Source organism: Rutilus rutilus (genome assembly GCF_951802725.1).
Source record: "Rutilus rutilus genome assembly, chromosome: 13".
NCBI lineage: Eukaryota > Metazoa > Chordata > Actinopteri > Cypriniformes > Leuciscidae > Rutilus > Rutilus rutilus.
Genome location: NC_140218.1, coordinates 17,734,758 through 17,758,715, shown reverse-complemented (window position 1 = coordinate 17,758,715; position 23,958 = coordinate 17,734,758). Strand labels below are relative to the sequence as shown.

Genomic DNA, 23,958 nt, shown 5'->3' with positions numbered 1-23,958 from the left:
AACATGACATCAAAATTCCTCGATAACATAAAATAAAATAAAGGTTTTAACATTTTGGGGGAAAATGCAAACTGCGCAACTTGTAATTCTGATAATTAAGGTGAGCCGTGATGAAATTTAAGCCTCTTAGTGGAACACGAACCATCTGGGATCTTTCTACCTGCAAAAGATCTGTGAATGTGCGGCCCATGTGCATCCGTAGTCATACTGTACCCTTGGAATTCACAGAAAATGACAGACAGAAAACAGGAAGCCAGAGAGGGAGAAAGAGAGAGAGAGCAACCTGTGCCCTTCAGTCTCAGTTAAGGCACAGCTAACCAAGTCTGACAGCTGCCGGCTCCTTGACAATTGGGGTCAGTTAGAGGAAAAGTAGCTCAAGTTTTCATGGCTTTGCAGGAGATGTTCAGGAGCAACTGCCCACCGCAGCATCAAAGGGGATTAGAGGCCACAGCCATCTGCTGCCAGGACAGGCCATGGGCCTTTCATGTCCTTCTTGGAGAGAAAGGCAATCCTTCCGTCAGATAGTTTTAAGTCCCACCGTAGGGGAGGAACATCTAGTACGGGGGGACATAGCCAATTAGGCCCAAATCAAGGAGAGAGAAAAAAGTACACTATTAATAGCAGAAGGATTGTGTTGGTGTCTACTTACATGGATACAGTCAAAAGGACAAACAAATGTGCATATATGAGCCCACAAAATAACACCTAAGCTATGACTTCACAATGATATTACAGGCACTTTTACATCCTCACCTTACTTTTAGTTAGCGGTGCCTACTAAGACAAACATCGCTTTTCTATCATTTATATTTGAACAAACCTGAAAGCTTGAGTATTAAACATCAACGCATAACTTGCCACATGCCCTCAGTGCTTCAAACATGAATGATACCTAAAACCGTCGAGATTTATTCTTGAGATTTGGGGAAGGGCTCTTTTGACATGCCACAATAAGCAACCACAAGGAACACCCTTGCAACTACCCAGAAAACACATAACCACCCCTAGCACCCATCTAGGGTCCACGCAGTAGAATGCCTAGCAACCATCTAGCCATCCCTAGCAACCACACAGAAAGCCCAAGCAATGACCTAGCAAAATCTATCAACCAGCCAGAACACCCTATCATGCCTCGCTCACATTTCTGTGCTCTGAATCTCATTTTCCCTCTCTTACACATTTATTGACAAGCTGTGCCAACATTTTTCTTTTAGCAGCTAATTTGTTTTGGGTCCCGTTCCTGGCCTCCCCCATGACTGTTACCTCAATAGTCTGCTACCTTTCAGCTCAGCAGCTCAGCACTTGACCTGCCGACGTCGCTTATTTCCAGCGCTCTAATTGTCGTTTAATCACATATCAACCTGTCACTTAAAGAGCCCCTTTTTCAATTGCAGGAATTTGCATATTGTGTGAAACTAATTTCTATCAAAAGCTCTGCTGGCTGTGAAAGCGTGTGTCTACCCGGGCTCTCTCTCTCTCTCTCTCTCTCTTATCCAAAGCGCCTGATATTCTCCATTCTGAGTACAGGTTTGTTAACAGCCTCACACATATGGTGACAGGAGAGATAAGGAGCTGAGAGCTCGTGACGGAAGGTACCGGTGAAAACATGATGTCATAATGGAGGGGTTTGGTGGGCAACCGCTGGGGTTAATATCACCCTCCACTCAACGGTAATGGCATACACAGGGAGCGCTCTTTCATTACAAGTGTAGGCCACACGTCAGCTCCCATCTCTGCAACTCACGCTGGGATTTGATGGGTGAAATCCCACTTTTTATGGAAGGTCTTCGCAGTGACGGTCCTCCAGAGATGGACAAGTTTAATTACGGAGAGGAGGGAAGTTCTTTGTTCCACCTTTTATTATATTAATTGATAAACAGGGCCGGAAGGGGGCTCTTGGGGGACAAGGATGAGGGAGTGTTTTCAGAGGGGTTTAATCCCGTTAGAGGCACCGGCCCGTACCCCAGCCTCACTGGGACCCTACGCTTGCTTTTCACCTCCACCCCCCCTTTTCCTGGATCCTACTCAGGACTGTTACTCCACATGACGGGTCTTTCTCGGGTTCAGATGAGACGAGAACTGCAGATGCCACCCTGCTTGAGAGTTTACAATACATTTATATTTATTTTTTTATATAGTTTAGGACACTTAATATGTGAAATGAACTATGTCTAACTATAATTTGGTCTAACAATTCAGTAATTCACCACATTTTACCTTTCCAATATTTCATGGTTACATATTTGGTAAAAATGTTACTTAATACGTTGCTGCATCAGACATTCTGAACAATCATAGAAGGTGGGCTGAAACGAACAGAAGCAATGTTAATATTGTAATATTGTAAAAGTGCACACTTCACGTACTAATACACACTAAGTTAGTCTCAGCCCTGATGCGTTGGCTCATTGAAGGGTTCATCTCAACCTGACCAAGTTCCTTGTCACTTTTTTTCAACAAGGAGTCAAGATGTCTCAAAACTGTCAAAAGCATTTTCCACAAAGCTGAAGAGAGGGACGAGGGGGAGACGGGAAGAAGAAAAAAACCTCACGCGCAGACATACGCACCAACACGGACAGATTCGCGCATACGCGCTCGCGAGGCTGTCAGGTAAATTAGATCTGAAAGCTGACAATTTCTGACCATATTTCCTTGATTATTTCGAACAAATGCACACCAGCCGCTCTAAGGAGATTAAAGTGACATAAAAGTCTCAAGTGGGAGGAGGGAGGGCAGAGAATCCAGGTCACCCCCATTTGTCCCCCTGCCTGACAGCAGCTATATCGCTATCCAATCCAATAAAAATCCCCCCTCCTTTTGCTTTAATTAATTTTACAGCTAGCTTGCTTAATTACTTTCAATCAAAATCCTCTTGCCATCACAAAATTAGAAATGGTTCAACTCCATTAGTCTAAATTCTTCATTTACATACACAAAGACTGTCAGCTCTTGCTAAGCAAACGGCCTCTCGCCTGATGAGATTGTTTTTTTTTTCTTTCCCTTCACTCTATCTCTCTCTCCCCTGCCCTGTCTCTCTCTCTCTGTCTCTCGCCTCTCTAATCATAAACATGTTTAGTGTAACAGCAGAAAAGTGGTAGGGATGTCCAAAACTAACTTTCAAAATTGACTAGACAGTGTGTTGCCTGTACGACTAGTCCTGCATAATTATATTGATTGCAGGTTCACCTGACCTTTCTTAGAGGGTATTTAAATAAGATGCCTACAGCTTGACGGAGTGCAACGGATTAAGACAGAAAAGAGGGGTCTTGAGACGTATTTCTATAAATTGAACAATTTTTTACTTAAAAATACACTCTAAAAACAATTTGCAAAATTTAACTCATTTAACATTTTAAAGGTGATTCTCACACTTTTACTACACTCTGGTAAGATGCATTATGTTATTTATTTACAGTACGGTTAAATTGTTTAAAATCAAACTTACATTTCAAATGAATGTTTAAATACTATATTTATCTAAGAATCCTGACAAAACGTATCCGTTTTACACGAAAATAGCAGAACTTTTTTGAAAATTGATAATAAGAAGAAATGTTTCTTGAGCACCAAATCAGCCTATTAGAATGATTCTGAAGGATCATGTGACACTGAAGACTGGAGTAACCATGCTGAAAATTAAGCTTTGCCATCACATGAATAAATTTCATTTGAAAAACTGTTATTTTTAATAATATTAGACAATATTACTGTTCTTACGGTATTTTGTTCAAAATAAATGCAGCTTTGGTGAGCATAAGACTTCTTTCAAAAACAAAAAATCGTACCGAACAGTAGTGTCTATCATATGACATAAATCCTTTAACAAGCCAGTACAGAAAAGGTCAGTAAATCAGTCATTTTTCAAGTTTTCACTTCTTGTTCCCCAACTTCCCTGCTGACAAACACTGAATATGTGCAAAAATATTTGACCAAAACATACTCTTCAAACAGGAACAAAAAATCTTCCTCATATCGAAACAAACAATCCTTGTATAATACAATCGTTGCAGCAAGTCCCATTGCAAATAATAATAATAAATGAATGAACTAAAATGAATTTAATATCAAAGTCATGTATATCTTTTCAACCCCATTGAATTTAGTTACTGCTGAAGAAAAGCTGAAATTAGTGATTGTTAAAAGTTAAAAGTAAGGAAACTGAGAAGTTATGACATCATTTTTTGAATAGACAGGTGACAGATTAAGACAGTGCGGTACGTTGTGCAGTGTTACACCAACCCTGGGTCTCTTGGCCTTTTAGGACGGGGCCATCAACTACCGTGGTTTCGACGTGATATTCAGAGGCCAAACAATAATTTCCACTGGTGACGCGTCCTCTCCATCACGCTCAGCGCCCAAGGCCTGCACATCAACAGGAATTAAGGACATGCAGACACAGTTAGTGGGCTGGCCATGGAATCTACCCCCAGCCCTGCTCAAATAACTAGGGCCCTGTAATAATGACAAAATCAAAGCAGGCCCTCGCTGGTGCTTTGGACGTCCCCAAGCATCACCACTCAACCCTGATATCCAAACACACGCAGAGACACACAAAGTGCTGACTCTCACACGGCACGTTGTTTTGTTTGCCCTCACTTTCCTTGACCACACGCATACAAAGCCGCAAACACTCACTAACTGGGGATGAGCTTTGATTCGGTTGTCTGCACGTTAAACATATTATCTTTCAGCTGCTCGCCTCTCGCGCGGTCCTCACTGCTGATGATGCAGAGAGAAAGTGACTTATTTGCAGGGTTTTTACTTTCAGAATGTTCGTGACACTTACGAGTTGGGTCTCTTGTTTGGCCATCCTGACTGGGACATAAAACCCAGACCTGTACCCTTCCATCCTGTTTTACTTATTTCGTCCCTATATAACTGTTAATTATCCAAATCTCTCAATTTTGGGGTAAATTTAATAAGATCAATTTCGAAATTCATATTTACTGAAATCAATATTGCCCTATTTTTTTTAATCTAATAATTTGCATAATAATAAATGTTTCTGTACAGATTCATCTGTACATTTAAATGTTTTATTTTGCAATCATAATTAATTATCACCATTTTTTTTTTCCAACACCACCCTTCTAATGCCCTGAAAAAGACTCTTTGCATAGTCCAGTCAATTCCAGATGGATAAGATCAGCATTTAGATTCTGTTTTGCTCATGAATATGCCACAATACGGAAGTAAAATGGGAACTTTTTAAACTTTTCACCTATAATATAAGGATACAGTGATGAGGGACAACCCTAAAGGAGGGGGGGGGGGGGGGGCACTGGGTCTAAGTTGGCTGGCTGGTGTTGAGCAGCAGTTCCGCATCCTTCAGAGCGCCAGCAGTGCTCCTCTACCAGCCATGCTCACTTGTGCTTAGCTAATTCTGTCACATCGCTCCACGCTGCCCACGCTGAGCCTATTTAAACGGCTCCGCTGCACCTCTACTGTGCTCCTCCTCTAACGGGGGTCACTCGTACCAGCAGAACAGCAAGTGGGAGCAGTGCCCTGATCATGGACCACCAGTCCACTTTAGCGGAGCTAAATAACCTGCCTGTCTGTCACTGGCTTCCCTCTATAAGAGTACTATATACCCATACAGAATTTACATGCAATATGTTACAGCAACTAAATGTTTTATTTTTTTATAAATATTATATATAAATTACATTTATCTATAACAATCTTTATATTATATATATATATATATATTATATATATATATATATATTTACATGTAAATGCATCTATATGTAAATAAAATATAAACATTTAAAAAAGATATAAATAAATAAAAATCATTTATTTATGAAATATTATCTATTTATATTTATATAAAAATATAAATAAAATATAACATTTAATAAGTAAAAATTTCTTTTTTCCCTTTTTTTTTCTAAATCATCACTGTTCCTAAAAAAAATGGGAGCTGAAAAACTACACAGACACCACAGCTACTAATTTGTATTATATTATTGTAAGATTGTGGAACATAGCGTGTTGAGAGATAATTGTTATTCCAAAGAAAGATTATAAAATATGATTACATTCAAATCATGCAGTGACACCACACGCTGCAAAATAAAAGCACAAAGGCACATTCATTACACGCACAAAACTGCATAAAGACAGAAACATAAACAATGGACTGAAGAACTGTCCTCTCATTGTTCATCTGACTGCACATACATAGAAAAACAGTGTTTTCCCTTTATCCAATTATTTAATGAGAAAGGGAATTTGCCCCAATTCCCTCATTCTACAATGTAAGACATGCTATGTCACACAAAACAAACAAATACACAAGAAAAAAAAAAGAAAAAGAAAAAAGTTTAAACCCCAGGCTTTCCCTTTAAATTTCCCAGACACTCATTGTTCGTGAGAGTTTCGGATGATTTTAGCCGTGATTTAATGGAGCTTGTTAAAGAGTGATGATGTCAGCACAATAGAGGAGCCTCTAAATCCACCACATTCACCCAAAATGCCTCGATGAGATAATCACGGGTGACGTCTGCGAAAACACTTATTATATTCGCCCATCGCCTGGCTGAAGCTGCTAAAACTCATCAGCGTTATTCCCTATTTCTCTCTGGGAGCGATGAGAGGGGGGTAAAAGACGATCTGAACTTTGAGAGAAAACTTTTTTTTTTTTAAAGGGACAGGACTCTTTTTCCATGCCGAAAAGGGTTGCTTTATTAAACAATCACACAGCTTTGATGTATTTGCCTTTTATAAACAGCTTGTTTTTCCCGAATGCTAATGCAGGAATGGTAAATCTAAGGCACTTGTTCCTGTTCTTGTGCACATGGGCTTTACCAAAGTCCCATAAAAGGCTTGGAGCTGACAACTCAGCAGTAGAGATAAGAAAAGGATCAACCTGAGCCTTTCTCATAGCTTAATTTATTTTAAATCCCGGCTCTATTTACCCAGTGCAGGCCAGCAGGCATTGTCCACCTACACCTAAAGAAACTCATCGCCGCTTTAGTGTGGCACCTCTACGAAACCAGTCAGGTATTTATATGTATACGTCGATAATCTCACTACATTCAGGGGCTACGGCCTGAGTTGTGAGTCTGCTGGGTCGAGGGCAGCGGCTCCCTGTAGTGTAAGTTAATAATGAGCAGCTCTCCAGCAGTACGTGATGTGGAGGTGAGGTCCTAATCCTCCGGCTCGCCCCCACGGGGGAAGGCCTCCGCCCGGCCCCTGTTTATCATCGGCCGAGGGAGGGGAAGCGCGAGGCTCAAGTCAGACAGGATATCTTCTCCGATGCGCCAGCACTTTAACCTGGCCTGTTATTAAAACTCTAATCTGTTAAACATGTCAATGTTAGCACTTTTAGCGTGATTAATAAAGCGAGACATAAAGCCAGACTCCAGAGTGCTGCACAGGCCTTTCTATTGCCTTGGGTTGTTTTGTTTTTTATTTCTTTTTGGCTCATAAACGGTTTGAATTATCTACTCGCACATACGTAATTCTCCAAACATTTTCTTTTGGTATGCATCCCCCACGTCAATCAGCTTTTGAATCTGAAACGAAACAGAAAATGCATTACCCTGAAAGATAAATATCCGATGCCAACTAAGACGTATATCTTCACAGAGCAAACTCGAAAAAAGGTTTCCAAGATGCTAGCATCAAATTGGCTTTATAGAATCTGAAACAGTGTATGTGCTCGCAGAGAAAATAGGGTGATGCACAGCAACGGTACTGAGGCGGAGGGGGAGACTTAAAGGATGTGATTTATCTGAGCTTGATTGCGTGTTAATCGAGGTTACGTGTATTAAGTGGAATCTAATTGGAACAGACACTGGCAGCCTGACAGATCGACATGATGCAGATGGATTGAGAGAGAGAGAGAGAGAGAGGGAGTGAGTGAGAGAAAAAGAGAGAGAGAGAGAGAGAGAGAGCAAAAGAGGGACAGCGGTGAAGCAAATATGAAGCTACTAAGAGGTGTTTTCCGAAAAGAAATACAGGAATTCGTACTTAACCTGTTGGAGTTACACTGAAAGAGACAAAAACTTCAAAAATATAAATGCAATATGAAAATACAATGTACTTTCTTTATCCAGTTATTGTAAACTTGCAATGTTTACAATAATGTAATAATGTAACTTGCAAACGACTTCCTTGACTGATGACACCACTAAGGCCACTAAATATATATTACACTAACTTTTCATCACCTAATCACTTCTCAATGGTCAAAATCTACATTTCTTTCCTTATAGAATGTCTTGTTTCATTCGAAAATGCATCACATTACAGGAGTAAAATGGCTGTTTACATATTTGAAGGGAGTTCACAATGTACGTTCTAAACCTGTATGACTTTCATTCTTCTTTGAAGACAGAATATTGCTGAAAAATGTCTCAGTATTTTTCTGTGAACACAATTAAAGTCAATGGGGACCAATGTTGTTTTGGACCCCATTGACCTTTGTAGTATGAGCAAACACCTTTTTCCAAAAAAAATCTTCTTTTGTGTTCCACAGAAGGAATGTCTGAAAAGATACTGTTTATACTATACCACTAAGACGTATCACTAATCAGTCATTTGATTTCTGAGAGCCTGGCAATATCTGTGGCCCCTTCTAGAAGACACAACTACACCACTCCGCTCTGGCATGCGCACTCCATGGCCTCAGTTGGCTGCCACAAACATTCATTTATGCTTTATTGGAAACAAGGGGAAAAAATATCCTCCCTCTCAAAAAAAGACCCAGCTGCTCCAGTACATCTCACCTCTGGGAGCCAACTGCCCATGTGCACTCAGCTCACCAGCTTTTTCTATCCCAGAAGACAACTGGTTTGAAGGCCCTTGCTTTAAATCCGAGGCATTCACCCTATGACTGAGTGCCCTTTGCAACATTAGTCAGAAAAAAGGCACAAGAGCCACACCTGTTGTGCCAAACAACTGCTCCCTGAAAGGCTACACAAACTCGTAACAAATTATACCAACAGAAAAGGAGGGGGGTGAAAAATATCTGTAGTCACATGCCAAATGCCGAACGGGAGGAGGTGGCTTTAAGATTTCTCTCTGAAATGAGCGTGTGGACACAAGCCTGTTAACAGACATCGATTCCATCGGGTCTTTGACTCAGAAATGTCATTTGTAGTCATCTTTTATCACAACTGTGTTCAATAACAGGCCTGCGTTATTAACAGCAGCACATAACCGTCGTGGATGACTGTGTCCATTCGCGTCCCTTCATTTTGCACTCGTTCTTGCATGATAATTACACGACTGATGATGTGAATGATATCATTTTGTGCCGTAATCTCAGATTATTTCACATTCAGTCAACCCAAAATCTAAAAAACGATGAATTGCTTGGTTTTAGAATATGATTATGGTGTATATAGTTATGGTGAGGTTTTAAATAAAACAGGAGTGCATTTTACAAGAAAATACTACTTAAAAATGTCATGTTTAATAAAATTTACTACTTGCAGTTTCTTTGTAATTATTTGTGAAATTTACTAGAAATTGCTGAGTGAAAATTGTTTCTAGGTTCTGGTAAAAAAATAAGTTATTTAGTGATATCTTAACAATTTGACATTTTATCCAAAGTGACTTCATGGTATACATTTTATACATCCTATTCATCAGTTCTTGCCTTCCCTGTGAATCAAACTCTTGACTTTAGTGTTGCAAGCTTTACAGGACAAAAAAAACAATACATTACGCCATTGTTTAGCAAAGACTACAGAGAATAGACCATCACCCGTCAACACAAAACGCTCATATCGCTCTCGACACAGTCCCGTCACAGTGCTGAGACAAGGGACTGAGCTACTCCTCTCCTCCTTTGATTTGATGCATGCTGACTGTTACACTAATGGCATTAATAAGGACAAAATTACTATTTTGAAACACTGACTTTTCATCTTCCTAATCTGTCTGGCCATGTCCCTGCCCCCAGCCCTCCATTACGGGACCTGCGGATGGGTAGCCTTCCCATTGCTTGGTATTCCATGCAAATTGATTGCAACATTTTGAGAGGCCAAGAAGACTATGATCATTGAAATTTGACCCTCAGCTATTTTTAAGTGTTTGATTGAGATAGCAACTCATCCAGTTCAGCCCAGATTGTCCAGATAAGATTTCTCATACTCGGGATATTCTTCTTACGCGTGGCAGGGGCCAGCACAACCGTGCACTTGGCTTGCAAAATCTGGTATTGCAACAGAAATATGCACAAATTTAGAACACAAATAAAGAAATATGGATATATATGTGTTGTGACGTGCAAGGGGAGGGCTGGTCATGCATCGCTAAGCTTTGAGCACTAACATTGAGAGAAATGACACAGTATGATCAAGGACATGAATTGCTCATTGATTTTTAGCGCCAGCTTAACTATCCATTCCAATTGATTTTAGCCTGGCCGGGTTATGGCACTTTTAATGCATCTTCTGTATGGCAGCTCACCACTGACAGAGAACAAATTTCGAAGCGCATTAAGGGAGAAAAAAAAAAAAAATGGATATGTAAAACAACTTGCCAAAACATGCGAGTTGTTTTCTCTTCTTCTATCTTTTCTCTCGCTTCAGCCCTTTCTCGCCCATGCAGTTCCTGGTTGGGAAATATGCACATCATAAAAAGTGTACTTCAGTCTCTAATTATTGGGATATGTCAGTATTTTCACCTCAGAAAACCTTTGCTGATTACAAAATACAGGCAAAGTGATATAAGTCTGCTGAAATGTTAATTACAGCACATAGTTGCTCTTTGTGAGCCGGTGAGAAAGCGCAGAATATTCTAGGTGCAGAGGAACCAAATAAAACCTTTACTGCCTCAACATGCACACCACATACAGTATACATTTCAGGCTGAAAATATACAGTGCCTGTTTACCAGAAGTGAATCAAGTTTCCACCAAGCACAAACATGTGTCCAAAACTTACATGAAAATGCTAAATATTACCTTTATAATGTTATCTTTTGTGCAAATTTACTATATTTTACAAAAAATCTATCAATCAGGAAATAAATTCAATTTAGAGGATAATTCTTAATGTATCTCTTCTCTATTAGTGGTATTATATCATTTGCATCAATTATTAATTAAGCCTGGGTTTAGTGAAATAAGAGATAATGTGAGACATGCGATCCAATAGATGGGCTAAATGTCATCTGTCACAGCGAAACACGTTAAAATAGAGGCTCACTTTCCTATGCGGGCTCGGCTTTCACCCTAGGGAGGGGAGATTTCTTTTACTTCTGCAAAATACTGCTTTCAAATATCATAAAGTCTATTACTGCACACTCATTTCAGCCCTATCAGTTCAAGTACCTATTTAGTTTGAAGGACATTTCGTTCTGTTTTCAAATAAAGTCAGATTGCAGACCGAACTGAAACCCTAAATTTCAGAACTGACATGTTCCCTTCTCTCACCCCACCTGAGACATCATATCTTTTCAATTCCCATACTAAGCCAGTGGCCTCATGAGACAGATTTAATGCAGATTTCAGCACAAATGGGACGTGGCCAGTGCCTTTCAAGCATGGTAAGTGAAAGTAGCCACCAGCGATGCGTCTATAAGAGTGTCAGAGTGTGTGGGTCAGGATGAAAGACAGGCTCCCTGTTAAAGCTGCAGGAGCTTTCAGCCATACGCTTGTTTCTCTCGACCTAATTCATACAGTGGCCGACGAGAGCAAACTGCACATTGATTCGTTTCAACAGGATGACATATTCATGTATATGATGTCAGTGAATACAGAAATTAGATAAAACTGACAAAACCATTATTCGGAAATACCGGGGGACATCCTCAATTGGAAAAACTTCATAAAAAATAACAACACACACACACACACACACACACACACACACACACAGCATACATATTTACATATAAATAATATAAAATTCATAATAATTAAATTATCTAAACTGATGACTATATATATATATATATATATATATATATATATATATATATATATATAAAATAATCTGCTGTATTGTATAATTACCTCAATTTCAGAAAAAAGTATGTGTGTGTGCAGAACAGAACTGAAAATATCCTCTTACAATATTTGCAATGCTTGAATATATCTAAGTATATATCTAAATATTTAAATATATTCAATAACAGTGCACCGCTCTGTTCTTTAACAGGCACACACACCTTTTCTGAAAACAAAACAGCAAAAAAAAAAACGAAACATGAACACCCTCCAGCATTATTGACGACGTGATAACTCTCATTTTAAAAAGCGACTTTGCACTTGTGTGTGTGTGCTTTGCGTGACAGCATAATTAAACTATTTCATTTTTCCTGTTGATTCACTCTATTTGTGCACAGCAATGATATAGCTAGCACAAACCGTCTGCCAGTTCCAACAGCAATGAGACACGTCATGGAAAACTTTATGATCTCATGTTCCTGTTAATCACGGTTTGAAAAAAGCGAAGTCCTTCACTCGTATTTACCTAAACCAGCTCACTTTGTGTAGCATTATTTTATGGGTTTGTTGTTCTAGCGAGAGGTATTATAACTTTGCATTCTTTCCCAAGGTCAGCTTCTGGCGTGACACACACAATATTTGCTTATGGGGCTTTTCAGGTCAGTTCTATTATATTTACATCAAATAATTTTTGATAAGGGATGTAAAAGACCTATAAAACTGTACCATAAATGGGAGAGGTGTAGTTGAGAAAAAAAGGTACAAAAGATCAACAGGTTTTTTTTTTTTCTTCTTCTTTTTTTTTTTTAATCTTTGACACGTTGAAATTTTTTTACTGAACCTTGCAGATCAATGCACCTAAACTAGGCCAACAAAGTGGGCACCAGCTCTTGTTTCTGCCCAAAGTACCTGTCTCTTATCTCTACAGCTCTATAATCACTTAACAAAGACTTGGGCATTTGCACAAATTAAAACATCAATAATGCACGAGTGCTTTTCAGTTTCTGCCACACACACCCCAGTGCTGGGGCAGCAACACTCTCTCAAAATGTGCCATAACTTCGCCCCAAAGACCTCAAATCCAGGACCAACCCACACCCCCTTGACTCGGGAGGGGGGCTTTTTTTTTAAGAATGAGGGAAAGTGGCGCTTCAGTGTAAACAGCCAACACCCTTGAGTGGCGTACTTCCATAAACAACATCACCACGGCATGGCCACCGTTTGTCATTAGCGGTCTCAATGCGAACACAGACACAGCTTTAATTCAGGCATGGTATTCTGCCCTATCTTTATATCTAAATCGGCAAAGGCAAGTCTCTTATTTACAGGGATGAGAGTAACCAAACCATCATAGTGAGATGAAATATTCCTTGTTAAATATGCATAAAAGGGGTCAAAACAAGTCCACTGTGGGAGAAAAGGAAGAGAGGAAGGGTGGAGGAGAAAACATTCAAACTTAAAGGGTCCGAAGACGGAGTCAGGAGGTGTTCCGCACGAGACGGTCCATTAGGACATGAATCTTGTTCGCTGTCTTCACATACTATCCACATACCTCCCGGCATGTATAGTCTATACCTCAAATAGGAGATAACCATTCAAATACTGCAGGATTTGTAATGTGTGCGCTTAAGCCAAATGTACATGTTTGTGAACATTAAACACATTGGCAAATTCCTTCTACGGGCAAAAAGATGTCAAAGACAGACCAACTCATAGAGATTCACACACACAGGCTTTTAAGCTGAGGTATTACAATTAAGTTGTTTTATTTTTCCCAACTATAATATTTTATCTTTTTTTTTCCTAAACAGATTATTTCATGTTCAGAGCTAGTTTATCATTATTCCATAGTTTTTTTTCTCTTCCCGTTACCCTTGCAAACAATCCCCTTGTTAGCAAACTGTTAAGACAGGCGCTTGGTACACAAATTGCGCTCGACCAAGCGAATTTGTTTTGCAAGGATGACCTGTTTAATCATCTCATTTTCTTTTGCGGACGTTTATTCATCTGGTTTCCACGGTTACGGAGAACATTAAGGGGCTACAGTAATAAGGCTGGAGAGTCAAACAGGTAATAAAAAAATTAACGCCATTTTCCAGCAGCCGAGGACGGTCTCTGAAATGAATCAGGGGAGAGGGGAGCGCACACGCAGGTGAAAAGGGGCCTCCAATATTTCCAAACAATTAAGGGCCGGGCGGGTTATTTCACTCTGTAGAGAAGCTCAGATGGGCATCCAATGGACACGACACCATCAGAACAATCAGTGCTCTGCTGTTTTAAAGTCATAATGTTCCCTTATTTATCGTGATACTCTGATTACTTATCAAGACAATCAAAGCCATCTGAATTACGATTATTAAAATTTCTTCCCTCCTTTCTAAGATAAGATTACTGTTAGTTGCAGAAATCTTGTTATTGAGTCATGTTGTAAAACTACAGATAAAATTTATATTTATATATATATATAATTTTGCAATTATTCTTGGCCCTTTCTTTAAAGCCTTCCAAATCACTGCAGAATAATCTCTCTCTCTCTCTCTCTCTCTCTCTCTCTCTCTCTCTCGACTTTGACAAATGTTGCCCCTTTGTACCAACCAATGAGTCTAACTATAAGCCAAATATAGAAAATTCCGGCACAATAGGCAGGACAGGTGTTGGAACCCCTCTGAAAGGGTCTGAGCTCAGTAAGTGAGACTAACAAAATCCAAATATGGTATTCAAGGATAGCAGAGTACAGGCAAAATAAACAAGCCATTAGCATTTTCTATCTCTCCCCTACCTTGCCTTATACTTTCAGACAATCCACACATACCAGGGATCTACACCACAGATTGCATAATGTAAGGTATAAAGGAGAAAAAAAGTTGCAAAAAAACTCTGGGCAGACTTGAACAGGTATTTTCATTCTATTTCTGCTGGTTGTGCAAGCTGTAACATGGCATTTGTCATGGTCTGCGCAGTGCTGGAAAATATCTAAATCATGCTGGAACACTATTTAATGAAGGCTGCCTTCAACAACCCAATATGTCCTTTCATTCATTGTGTGTATGAATAGATTCATAGGACATAAAATTGCACAAATAATAGCACACAAGCCTGGTATCAGGTGACTTGTTTGCCACAGCTTGTATAGGGTTTGACTAATTTCGTAAGTTGGCTGGTCCAAAAATATACAGTGCCTGCAAAAATAATTTGGACACTTTTTGACACTTAAAATTTGTGAATGTGAAATACATTGAATAACAGCTATCAAACCAAGTGGAAACTACAAACAAATAATACTAGAGCATTTCTCACAACTAACTTTTAACGTTTTTGTAATTACTATTAACAAACTAGTGTCAAGGTGTTTTTAGTCAATGTATGAAGTCAATTCCCCTCAAGTTCACACAGGTTTCCTAGCAGAGTAGTGTAGATCATCCCTTTAATTATGGACATAAAATTGTCCAAAAACCTTCTTAATTTTGAACAATTTATAAACATTATTGTTTTATCATTTGAAAATGAACATTTTGCTTGAAAAAAGTGCTTATGCTATCCATTTTTTTTTTTTTTTTTACTGCACAAGACTTGGTTTCATGTTTTGCTGTCAAAGGTAAAGACATTCAGACAAGTTGAAGTGTGTATAAAATGTCCAAATACTTCTTGGGGCCACTGTATATAAATACATTTAAATATAAGAAAATAATTCTCTTTATATTTTTACATAAAAAAAAAAAAAAAGGTAAAAATGAAAGCAAAGATTTTCATTAGCTCTACATCTAACTAGAATTCAAGTTGAAGTAATTTAAGGATGCCAAATCCACACCTGTTATCCAGTGTGGAAAAGCAGGAAGCCAGTTTCTCATACAGAATAGGGGTATGAACTAAAGAGACACCTTAGCACCCTCCTTTTGGTCTTAACAAAAGTCTGGGGCCGAAGCAGAACAGCCCTGAGTCCCAAAACCCCTCTTGTAAAGACAGAAACCCCAAAAGAGGACACACAGAAGAGTCTGAAAAAGCTCTAAGCTCCAGCCATGAGACCGCCAACTGCTCTGTTAACAGCCTCTTAACAGGTGTTGGTCCAAGAACCATGTAATCCTATCAAGTTACGGAGTTAAAAAAAATAATTCAGTCAAACAGCAAACTCCTGAGCCCCCTTTTGCTCTCTCTTGTTCTCTCTCTCCGCTCGGTTTAGTGTGTAGGCTGTGACAGAGCGCAACAGCTGGGCTTCAGATTTATCATGTACAGACTGTAATTATTGCTGCTGCTGCCTGCTACTGACCCAAGTGAATAGAATGTCACAGGCAAAAGCACACACAACCAGAGGATTCACGGCAGGGGAGGTTTCGAACGCAAGCACCCCTGTTTGCAGTCAATTACCACAGAGGACAGGATATCAGCTCTGTGGCTCTCCAATGCAAACAATCTCTGAGGAAAAAAGGCAACAGCGAAGACGTTCATTTCCCTCGCTTATCATTGAGAGAATAAAAAAAACACGAGGACTGTCTTTCGGGGGGGGGGGGGACAACAGCAAATAAGTGAATGACGAGGGGGGAACTTGCTAATTTCACACGATAAACTTCAAAAGATGAATGTTACATGCACACAGCGTAGAGATTTCACATAGGACCACCGGAAAACGCTCTAATCTTATCGTCTGCCACACCCCATGTGACCTCTCTGTTTGGGTCTGAGATAAGGAGCTAAAGACTGCTAGCGCACAGACAAACCATCCATCAGCTCAGGCCAATCGGTCCCTTAACTGCCATCCAGCCGATGTTCTCCGCTCCTGCCAGACTAAAGGAACTCGGCAGAGTGGCTGAAGCCTGTAGCGTGCACTCAGCCGTCACAGAGCGGCTCGCGGTAGAGCCTCTCTAACAACCCTGCCTTAAACCTGCCTACAGGGTTGTTCACACCTTAAAGACCCCTGCCACATTTAAAAGGATTAGTCGCCACATTTTGTACCGGCTTAATCTTCCTTTCAGACGGCATAATAAGGGAGCGCCGATAAGCGGAGCATGCAAATTTCATTCGAGGCCATTGGAGCTCAAGCTTTCAGACAAACAGACTAAAGTCTTCCACACTGTGCTAATTGCTTCTTCATATTCTTCTTTTCCCCTCTTATATGCCGTATCAGCTGCCGCAGATTATTTGTCTCCCCCACTCCGCATGAAATTAGAATTTCATGTGGAAGATCATAAACGTGAAATGAAGCCATTTCTGCGAGGCCCTGCACATGGAGGAGGAAGATCTTTCCACAACTTTTTGTAACCAGATGTGCCGAAACACGAAAACTAAATGTTTTGTCTGCACAGAGGGGGAGAAAACAGATCATGAAATTCTCAATCGTGTGGCACATTTGTTGCAAAAGGTGAGGTAGATGGCACGAGATACTGCAGCAATACCATGAGAGGCTTTTTTGCGAGATGCAAAACTTAAACCACAAGACCTGTGAGGTATCAATACCTTTAAAGCAATGCCTTCTTTTTTTTTCTCTCTTTGTACAGCTCACTTTTGTTTTACTGAAAATGACGCCACAACTCACCTGAACTCTATGTTTATAACAGGATTTGCTTACAGCCAGGGGAATTACATTCTGGGAAATGATATCATTACTCAAATAATATTCCAGCTCATTCACAAAGTAATACTGTTTATATTAATATCAATATGGAAAACTGTATCTAGTGTTTTTATGATTAAAATTTTTTTTAGAATAATTTTATGATTTCTTTTTAATATACAATTTTTTTTTATAATTATCATTTTTATCAATTTACATAATTATACAAATAAAAATAGCATATTTTTTATGAATAAAATGGATATTTGTGATCAATTTATTAGTCAACAACTATTCTAGCACAGTATCAATTAGAGCATTACTGTGTATAAGTGACAGAAAGGTTTTGAAGTTTTAATTAGGGTCTGGTGTCTGCATGAATGCACAGGAGGAGAGGAGGAGAGGAGGAGAGGAGAAGAGAGAGCTCATACGCATTACGTTCAAATGCCTGGAGATTGATCCGTTCCTGTATTAGACTCCGTTATCGTTTGCCCGACTGTGAGCTGGGGGACTGTAGGGGTATTAGGATGACAAAGTTCCTTTTGATGGTGGGGGGCCGATGACTGATCGGGAAACTCAAGCTGGACTCTTTCTGTCTTTGCTAGCCTTTCTAATTTGGTTTACAAGACAAACAAATCTGAAATAAAACAAATAAATGCAAGTACATCTACTATAGCAGATGAATCTTAATTGTACTGATTATTATAAATTATATTTATATAACAAACTATAGTATTTTAATTTTGGTAATTAACTTGGATATGAACTGAATTTTGTGTAAAAATAAAAATACTGCACGAGATTTATGAATGCAAAATTTAAATAAACACAGCTACATGTAAATAATTACATAAATTAAATGTTATGCCATATTTTAATTAAAAAAAAAACAAGTGATAAAAAAGCCTACAAATTATTGTTTCAAACGACTTATGTTATACAAAACGCATTTCCGATGTCCTTCTAAAAAGAGCTCACCTTTCTTCTATGTGATCTGTGAGTGTCATCAATTATAGATTAGAATTTAAAGATTATGCATGAGTTGACATGGCAACACTGATCACCCCTTCACTAAAGAGCGCTCTTGCCTCTCTCTCAGCGTTCGGGTGTGCCGGGGGTCCCTCAGGAAAAATAAGCATAAAAGGGGTTAAATGTGATGCCTAGCATCCTCTCCCCCTTCAATGTCCCCCCTTCCAAATGTACTTCAAAACTCTGTTAATCTGCGGCACACAACATTCCCATTAGCATAGCCCAGCCCCCTCATAAAAATTCCAGCTAGTTTAATTAAAAAATGTAAATTTACTGTCATCCGAAGAGCAGCAGAATTAGGACAGCAACAGCCTTTTTTATTGCTTAAGACATCAAATTGATTCGGTTGTTGCTAAATTGTGATAAAGGTTATTGAGGGCTGCAGACCTTGGGTTGATTTTTCCTCCTCATTTGATCCTATTTTGCAGATGAGTGGTAAAGGTGCTCAAAGTGGACAGAGGCTAAAACTGCTTTCGCTCGCACAGGAGAAACAAAAAGCTACTGGAGTAATAAAATAACTCCAGTCATCTGAAGAGAGGGCACACAGCAAAATGACAGCGATTTTAAAATCTCGGGTGTGTCTCATTTAGAAAAAAAAAGAATAAAACAGAAAGCAAAATGTGATTCTGTTTCTGAAAAAGGGAAAAGTTTCTAAATATGACATAGTAAATCTGAAGTCACTTCTGAAAGTTCAAGAGATGCTCTATAAAAGAAGCCACAATTACATTTATTTTCAATTCATTTGATTTGATGTTTCACCATTTATCTTTTAGAACAAACAGTGTTCATTAGTGTCAAAAAAAAAAAAAAAAACTTGCCTGAGGGCAACAAGACATGAAGATATCACATCAAATAACGTGCTAAAATTATCGATTGAATTTTTCAGCTATGACAAAACGTACTTTTTCAAATTCACTGATGTGTGTGTGTGTGTGTATTTATTTCCCAAGCTAAAAAAACAACAACAAAAAATAGAGCGTGGTTATTGACTAGTTAAACATCCAGTCCTATTTCAAAACTTATAAAAAGAAGTGACATTTTAGATTTTTAAGTAAAAATGTTCTTTTTTATTAAATTATAAAATATCGATTTTGAAAATAACCATGGCAGATACACACCACAATATGTAATCAAATAAGTGTCAAAGTGACGTCTAAAACTTTTCAAGTGAAACACAGCAAAAGCCAAACAAACAAGTGTGTGAATAAACTATAATTCTGGCCTAAATTAAAACTATATAGATAAAAAAAAAATTATAATAATAATAAAATTTCCAGGAACTCTATATGAGACTCAACTGAAATAGAAATTCAACAAACTCAAACCACACAACACAGACTAACTATCCTAAGAACAACAATATTTTTATTTTAGGAACATGCTATTTCTGATTTTATAATAATATCTAAAGCTCCTAAAGCCAGATTATTTGGTGAGGGAAATGACCAAACAGGATGGGACAGTATGACTGATATCAATTCCCTAATATCCATAAACAGAGGAACGAAGAAAAAGGAGAGGGATATCATTTGTTCTGTGAGCCCTTACATGTGTCAAAACAACGTTACTACAGCATTTTGTTTATTCAGTCCCCTTGGCAACAAACCCCTAGGCCATGCCAGTCACTTCACTGATATTTTTACATGCCTATGTACGTTTATCCCACATCGGTGCGTCCATAAAGTAATATCGGCATCAACAAAAAAAAATCCCCTGCACTCAGACAAACAGGACTGCTTTAATAAACACAGATATATGAGTTTCAAACATCGCTGAACGCCTGTAGGTAAGAGTGATAATGCTGTGTCTAAATAAACTTGACCACTTCCAGGTTTAAAATGAAAGTATAGTCTACTTAAATTCTTCCCCTCCTGAGAGGCATGAGTAAAGTGAGAAAAGAAAACACAGGACTCAGGGATAGAGTGATCGTATTAAACACTGCCATCTTCTCGGGGCTTGTCACACAGTTATAAATAATGGTACAGTTAACTCACAGCGACGATCCACGGCATTTAAAACAAGACCAACTTCCCTGTTCAAGGCATATTTTACATTAGAACACTCACCTATGGACACACACCCGCACTCACACACACAGAGGTTATAGAAAAGAGGGTCACTTACCATATTCAGGGTAGTCGAAGTTAAATCCTGTCAAGCATGTAACTTTCATAATATTACTGAACTCTGTTTGAAAATCATCAGATGTAAGCTGGTCTGTGAGAAAAGTAAAACTAAAAGAAGTTGACAATAAATGCCTTTTTTGCTCTCAATCATGTACTAAACTCCTTGACATGTAATCTGTCAATAGTTTGTAGCAGAGATAATGCCGGCTGCCACGAGTGAGGTTGATTGGCAGCTTGGCTTGGCCCCTCCCTCCTGTGGTTTGACGGGGGGTAGGTGAGAGAATACAGAGCCGGCCCCTTCCTCGCCTGCTCCTCCTGCCTCTCTCTCTCTCTCTCTCTCTCTCTCTCGGTCTACGGTTCTGCTCCTGTACACACGCGCACACACCAAGCAGTTGCCGATGTCTGAATAGGCAGATAGGAAATTACAGCAGTGGAGGAACCTGAGCGCACTTTTTTCCTCCCCTTAGTGGGCTGGCCTTCCCATCTTTGGGCTCTTCTAGCCTTTCAAGTCTCTCGGGGAGGAGCCTTCCACGATTCCATGAAAATGAGGAGGGAGGGAAAACTCAAAGGCTCAGAGAAAATATCAAGCTCATTAGATATATCAGTCGGACACTTTTGCATGATTCTGATGATAACAGCACGCCCGTTTTAAAATGAACAAAGTGTTCGGGTTTTTTGCAGTTGCTGTTAATCGCACGTTGTGGGAAAGACCCTCCCTGATCTACTGTACATTTGACTATCGCAGTTCATTTTCTGAGTGTTATGTACCGAAAACAGGAAGTTTGAGGAATATTGCAAAAAAAAAAACAAGAAAAAAAACAAGCATACCAGTAAAATTCATGTGTAAAACGAGGGTGGTTACATAAAAGAAAGTACAGTATACGTTTTATTTTATGGCATATTTTAAAGCTGTGTCATAAAAAAAAAAAAACAGACATCAGTATTGCTCACATGTTGAAGTAACCTTATCCTCGAAACAGTTGGTTGTATATTATGAGGAAGGGGAAAAAACTACATGTCCCATCCCCCGTTCCCCTTTTCTCCCTCCCTTTTTCCCTCCTTCTCTTCTTCATTCATCTTTGCCTGCTCTCTATGTGCTTGTCCCTCAGATAAGGTATCAGTTTTCATTGTAATTTCAGGTGAAATGATAAACTGCAGCCGTTACCAGGTGACAATGAATACTTTATAAGACAAAGCCCTTATTTGCCTGGCAGTTTCTTCCGCTGTGGCATGCAAAAGCGCACCCGGACAGCATTTTTTCAGCATATTTTATATCTAAACACAGTCGACTTTGGAAATATTTCCATTTTCAACTTGAACCGCAAATGATATGAGTAAACACCAGGCAGGAAGTGGCAAGTTTAGGCCAAAACAAAATGAGCTTAATTTCTTGAAAACGCTGAAAAATAAGGCCAATGAAAAGGGGAAATGCATATTCTGAGTACCGTCTCATAACTGTGAGAAATTAGTCAATCACAAGTTCCTGTTTGCCAACTGCTACATCTCATTTGTGAGCATAAAACAGGTTTTGGTTGATTTAGTGATTACACGTATGAGTCACAAATCAACAATGTCAAAATGTTCCCATCTTAAACGCATTAATCCAGAAGGGAAGAGCCAGTCAGTCATCAAACATCTTCAAAACCCTAAACATGCAAAATATCAGCAGACGTGCCACACCTATCGGCCTCTGCCAACTTTCACAAAAGTTTTGCAACAAAACAACAGAATACCACTTTTATACACGTGTCGAGCGCATTCAAAGCACTGACTGACACCGTAACGAGACGTGCACCGATCGAGCGCGACGCTTTGTACGGTAGGGAACGGCCAGTGGTCGCAGATCATTTTTCTTTTCGCTGCCATTTCTGTTTCTCGGAGAGGAGCTGAATGGCGTTTGATGTGGCCCATTATGATGGTATGCTCAGGGCATGGGGGTGAGCGGGGAGGGGGGACTGTGACATGGCAGGGCTGCATCCGTCAAAGGGATGCAGGGGCCAGACGTTTAGCTGCCCCTGACCGCGCACTCCAGGAGGGGCTGGTCTGATGGCCGCCCGCTCCAAGCACCTCGCTCCGCCGGGACAAAAGCCAGCGCCCAGTTGAAAGATGTGAATTGAGGGGCTTTTGTGCCTAGGGCTCGGGGGCATGCGGAGTGAGAAAACTGACCTTTGCTGGGAGTTAGATTGTGTTTGAACCCTCTCGCTGTCTCAGCCAGTGGGACGGCGCAGACCGAGTGGACGACTGTGAGGTGGAGGGCGTCACAAAAAAGACAACAAAATAAAAAAAGGACAGAAAAGGGAGCATCATCGCCATCATCTCTCTGGCCTGAAAAAGAAGCGTTCTCACAGAGGTTTTACATAGAGCTTTTTTTCCATCCCTTAAATCTCAATTGTGAAATTGACAGGAAATTGAATATGACAAATCTGGAGTCTAGTGCAGTGGCTTGAAAAGAAGGCCTGAGAAAGCATTTGCCCTTGTATTGTTCTAGCGAAGCCTGTGATGTTGGATATTATTCCCCCTCACGTCTATTAGGATAGCATTATATATTTATTTTTCTGGGGGTGAATGTATTGCATACCAAAATGCGAGCGTATCTCCAAAAGGAGCGATCAGAAGTTACTTATCATAAACTAATTGGCCGACTTGTGGCGGTGATCTTTATAATGAAAATATCTTTATTAAATTAACCCATCGTCGTTTTGCAAACAAATGAATATGTGCCTGAAAAAAAAAAAAAAAAAAAAAAGGTTAAACATGTCCCTGTGATCTAAGGAGTGAAAAAAGGTGCACATCTATCTGCTGATAGGCTGAAATGTCCAGCTCACTTAAAAAACATTACTTAAAAGTACAAACATTTATCTTGACGCAGCTTTCATCCCCTGCCTGCCATCATTACATTTCAGTATCTCTCCCGGATGCAGACAGTCATAATGTAATCTTCCTAATTTCGGTCTCTCGCAATCTGGTTTTAAAAGGGAATGAGAGAAAGGGCCACATTTCTGAAGGCCCTGACCATAATCATTTTAGACAGATAGCTTCTCCCATCGCAGATGAGCAAATATTTGTAAACTAGCTATCTAATGGAAAATTATAGTGAAATTAGAGCGAAATTCACGACAGAGAAATCTGATTACCTCTAATTTTATTATGCCATCTTAGCCCACACAGCATATTTTTGAAGAGTTTTTTTCCATAAATACCTATGCCAGGGGTCCCGGTAATCAAATAAAATTGAAATTCATCTCCCCATTAAATTCAATTAGATGCAATTTCAAAAGCCTATCAAAGATTTTAATTACTAAATTATAAAAGTCTCTAAAGCCAAATTGGGGAAGAAAAAAGTACAT

General features: G+C 39.4%; 1 protein-coding gene across 1 annotated transcript in view; it reads right to left on the bottom strand.

Moving 5' to 3' along the window:
* casz1 (castor zinc finger 1) overlaps window positions 1–21,015 on the bottom strand; it is an 80,004-nt gene extending 58,989 nt beyond the window's left edge. The window contains exon 1 of the mRNA XM_084428885.1: window positions 20,610–21,015. Coding sequence (XP_084285011.1) covers window positions 20,610–20,658 — 49 coding nt within the window. The 5' untranslated portion in view covers window positions 20,659–21,015. The remainder of the gene's footprint in view (window positions 1–20,609) is intronic.
* Between the last annotated feature and the right edge of the window lie 2,943 nt (window positions 21,016–23,958).